This window comes from Mesitornis unicolor, unplaced genomic scaffold, assembly GCF_000695765.1.
Source record: "Mesitornis unicolor isolate BGI_N332 unplaced genomic scaffold, ASM69576v1 scaffold21518, whole genome shotgun sequence".
In the NCBI taxonomy this organism is placed as follows: Eukaryota; Metazoa; Chordata; class Aves; order Mesitornithiformes; family Mesitornithidae; genus Mesitornis; species Mesitornis unicolor.
Genome location: NW_010200054.1, coordinates 47 through 4724, shown reverse-complemented (window position 1 = coordinate 4724; position 4678 = coordinate 47). Strand labels below are relative to the sequence as shown.

Sequence of the window (4678 nt, the reverse complement as noted above, 5' to 3'; positions counted from 1 at the left end):
CTCTCTGCTCAGTAACACATACATGAAAGAAAATTTGTTGTATAAGAAACATTTGAACCATTGCCATAACAAGATACTGTGCTCTGTGCTCTAACCTTCTCTATAAGAAGATGGATTTGTGGGTTTCTCTATTTCCCGAAATTTCCTTGAACCTATTTCTCTGTATTTTTAAGAATGGTTAAAAAAGAGTCATTTCAAGACTTGTTTCATTAAATTTTCATAACCCACCTTATTTCTGGTAATTGTGGTATTTTAATAAGCCCATCAATCATTTTTGGGGAAAAAAAACCCAACAGATTTTGCTGAGTAAAGAACTTCATTAAAAAAAACCCCAAAACAACCATAAACCCAGACCACTATACACCTTTATCCAGGACAAATATAGAACCACAAAATATGGCTAACTTTAAACAAGTATAAATTAGCCACATTTTATTACTATTTACAAATGAAAATGGTATATTTACAATGTAAACACTTACTGAACTTGTAAAAAGTAAGTAATAGAATGCTATTTTAACTCACAAGAACGGTTAAATAAATTAATGTAGCATAATTCTCATACTAATGTAGGGAGGCACATGCATAATGTAATAATAATAATACATCAACCCATTTCAGTGTCAATTTTTTTTTAAAAAGCTTAGTTTTGCAAGCAGAAAGAGGTGGTTTGTTTTTTTTTTTCTTCAGTTTGGAGAGGTTTTGGTTTTCCTTATGTAACAGTTCTACTAATCCTTTATACAAACAGACCCTAATAACTACTATCTGCTATTGCAGATTCCTTTCTCAGGAAGGAAAAACATTCTGTTTACTTCACTGATGGGAATATCTCTCAATGCTGGAATTGCTTCTTCTTGAAATTTCTTCTGTTGCTGCTTTTTTGCATAGTTATCTGCCGGAGACAGAGAGAACATCCCACACGTTAAAGATTTTTTTCTTTCAAGAAATGTTATCTAATGCAACACTAAATTTAGCTAAATTAAAATTAGTCTAAATTTAAATTTAGTCTAAAATTTAGTCTTTAATTTAGTCTAAAAGTAAATTTAGTCTAAATTTAGCCACTCTAAGTGATGCTGAAAACCCCATCTTGCTGAGGTATAACAAGATGGTCATCAGAAACACTTTACAACAACATGTATTAGCAGAGCCCCTGAAGAAATCAACCCTACTCTCCTGTTGAAGTCACTATCTGGGATTTTGCTTGGTTTAAGATGCTGTGTAGCCTTAAACCATGATTACCCAAAGAGAAAAAGAACAAACAAACAAACAAACTCCCACAGTGAATAGCTCAGTCTGTATTCTGAACACTTTGTACTAGGATTTTTGCCGAGAGATGCTGTCTACCCTCCTTTTATCTCGGCTGCTTGTTGCCATCACCACACAGCACCCATTCCTGCAACAGCATAACCATTTTTCTGGGTGCACTTTGAACACAACTATGGAACCGTTCACTCTGAAAAAGAAATTTTTCAAATATAGTTGTTTTTCAAAAAGAGGACATCTCACATCCACATGCCATACAGCCAAACAAACTCTTGGGTTGACACCAAATGAGAGGGTGACATAGGAGTGTGAATGAGCGGCCAGGAACACAGGAATATCTAAATGGCAGCTCTTGACAGAAGCATTGGAGTAACACATCTGAGCTACAGCCTCACCCCTTTTTTTTTTTTTTTTGCTTTGCAGCTCAGTGGAACATAGTACTACATATGTATTTTCTTCAAATGATGCAACTTCAGGAGTTCTAGCAGTAGGCAACTTCCTTGCCAGATTTTACAGACTACACTTTTTCTAACAAAAACGGCCACCTGTAAATAGAAGGCCATCTGGAGGAAGATGCAGCTGCCTGGAGAACTTTGTGAATGCCTAGAACAGGTGTCCTTGGCAGGAATAAAGGCTATGCAAAAATTGAGAGAAGAAATGAAGAACAGCTGTTTTTAGACAGGGGATCGCTAACATATCTGACCAGGCATCAATATTGCAGCACCCTCCTTTGTACCACCTTGACTCCTGCACAGCTTCCCACTTCTGTCACTGCTGTTCACGCCCCTCTTTCCATGACACTCTTCACTCATCTGTAATGCAAGGTATAGGGTTGGGAGAGTATTATATGCCTGAGACCTGTTCCTCTAATACGATCTGTTTTACTAACAACGTACACTTTACTAGTTGGAAACCACTGCCATAGGATGGCAAAGAGGGAAGAGTCAGGCTTGTGGCTATCTTTTCACTCTATTACTTCAGTACTTCCAAAACATCTTTTCTAGATCAAAATATTTAAAAGCTTAAAACTGTATTTATATTACATATAGCTACATATATATATTTACAGAAATTATCAGTTAAGTATCAAAATCTTTAAAAAGCCACCAATAATATTACCTGTAATTGTATGTGTAGAGTTAAGTGGAGCTGTACTCATCATGTTAATACCAAAAAGTAATATATAACCAATTCCTATGGCAACTAATAGGTATGCTGGCAAAGCAACTGCCCAGTACCTGAGGAAAAAGATTTTAAAGTTTACATAACATAATAAGAAACACCTTACAACATAATAGTCCTAATGCAGTGGTCGTTACTGTATCTAGCGCAAACTCAGCCAATAGGAAAAGAAACAACACCTCTGAATAGTCTCTCCCAAGATTGCTTACTGCAGTCACTGCAGCTAGTTTGGTAAAAACCACCACATAGATTCCCTATAGAGGGTTTTTCTTTTTTTAAGTACAGTTTAAAGTTTACTGTGTTTTAATCTGCAAACTTCCTGAAAACAAAATGTCAAATTTATCATAAAACATTCAAATACTATTCCTTTCCTCACACAATTAAAAACTTTCATCATAGTTACTTATCTACGTAAAATGCTTCACAAAGATTACAGTGTTATCATCAGGAAAAACTGGATTAAATACAAGGTCACTATTTGTAAAAGTTTTGTTATTTGACAATAATTGTGTCCTATACTTACACATATTCAGGCTAAAAAGTTTAATTGGTTGAACTTACTTTTGAGGCCAGTATGTTAGTCCCAATGAGAACAGCCAAGTCTCAGGAACATATGCCCAGATAAGATACAATACTGCACAAAAGAATTAAAAAGTCATAATAGTAAAACTCATACTATGTTAGTCTTCCTTCCTAAGTTTTAGAGTAATACTTCCCTATTGATACCTGCTGAGACAATATTTCGCTTACCTGAAATTGCAGAATATGCCTCTCAGACACAAAACATATCCCATGTGGGGGCAATGTTTTGTAGCTGGTATATGACAGCATTTTTATACTTGCCTTAATGTTTAGTTTCTGAGTTTCTATGTAGACAGACAAGAACTTCTTACACTTTGAATTGCAGAACAAAAAACACCCCTCAGTAAAAGGATACTAAATCACAATGAACGCAGAAAATATTAAACCAGAAAATGATCACACATTGGGTCATTTTGTTGAAACAAAAGTTGTTACAATTGCAGTGCTTGGATGGAACTGTTCTGAAAGTTACTGGAAATACTTTCTGATTCTTTGCAAGTTAGTAATCTTCATGTCAACAAAACCAACACTCACAAATTTTGCTCACTAAAAACAAACCCAGAGAAAGTTTTAACAAAACTTGAGGAGAACTTGTTAGCAGCCAAACAGTGATGCAAGACATGGAACTGCAGTGGCTTCCTGTGAGAGGCACAGAAACCGACTTACTTTCATTTCCACTTACTTCCTAAAGGTGAGAAAGACTTACAGTAGGACCCTGTTTTATCATTCATATTTGCAGCACCTTTGTGTTGAAAAAGTGTTCTCACCCTCTCAAGCCTTGGTCCTGTGTAGGCACTCAAGATATCCCCAGTGAAACGCTAAAGCATCAGTCACACCAGCAAAGAAACGTGGGTATAATTTCCTAATAATTTCCCATTGCTGTCAACCAGAGTGACTTTTTTTTTCTTCAGTATTTGGGTGGGCAAGGTTGCACTACTACTATCCGCAATGGTTGCTGAATAGTGACGACATACGCAATTCAAGTAAAAAAGTTACTATAATGAGAATGTAGAGAATTTTTAAAATAATTTGACTACATAATACTATTAAAGACCCCATGATAAGGTTACAGACAGACAAAACACGAGGAGGTCACAGAAGGCAATGACAGATCTTCATAACAACTGACAGGCCTGGCAACCAATACTGGCTTAGTTCTTCCTTAACGCACCCTTACATCAGGTGCCACGGTAACATTTTGACCCTTTTCAGATGATCTTATCAGAATGACCTCGTAAGCAAAACAACACTTTTCAGTGAAGTATTTGTATCGGTATTTGGTAGAGTATTCAGTCCCCAGTATACTTACTGAAGCCAAACCATGATCCTAAAAAAAGGGCAAATCCATATATTGCCCTTTCTGGCAATGGGGCCGGCGAATTTTCAACCATACTGGTCTCTTCCCTTTAACTGCGGGGCGGGGCACAGGGTGAGCAGCTATCAGAGGTTTCTCGATAAGAAACCGGTACTGGTGGGGGTTTTGCTCCCGAGCCCAGACAGGCTCCCCCGTCTTCTCAGTCCCGGGTTGGTGGGGGGAGGCAGAGGGTTACTGTGCCTCCTTTTTTCCCAGGCCACAGCCTGGCTAGGGAAGGAAACCACACCCAGGACGCCCTCCGCAACAGCAGAAGGAAAAAAAGGAGGAAGGGCAGAA

The 4678-nt window shown here is 37.4% G+C and overlaps 1 protein-coding gene across 1 annotated transcript; it reads right to left on the bottom strand.

Annotated features, from left to right (window-relative positions):
* Nucleotides 1-712: 712 nt before the first annotated feature.
* On the bottom strand, nucleotides 713-4418 carry PIGP (phosphatidylinositol glycan anchor biosynthesis, class P). The gene is made up of 4 exons (XM_010189630.1): nucleotides 4337-4418; nucleotides 3007-3079; nucleotides 2383-2501; nucleotides 713-892 (listed from the first exon to the last, which is right to left on the bottom strand). The coding sequence occupies exons 1-4, from the start codon at nucleotides 4416-4418 to the stop codon at nucleotides 762-764; spliced, it is 405 nt and encodes a 134-aa protein (XP_010187932.1). The 3' UTR covers nucleotides 713-761.
* Between the last annotated feature and the right edge of the window lie 260 nt (nucleotides 4419-4678).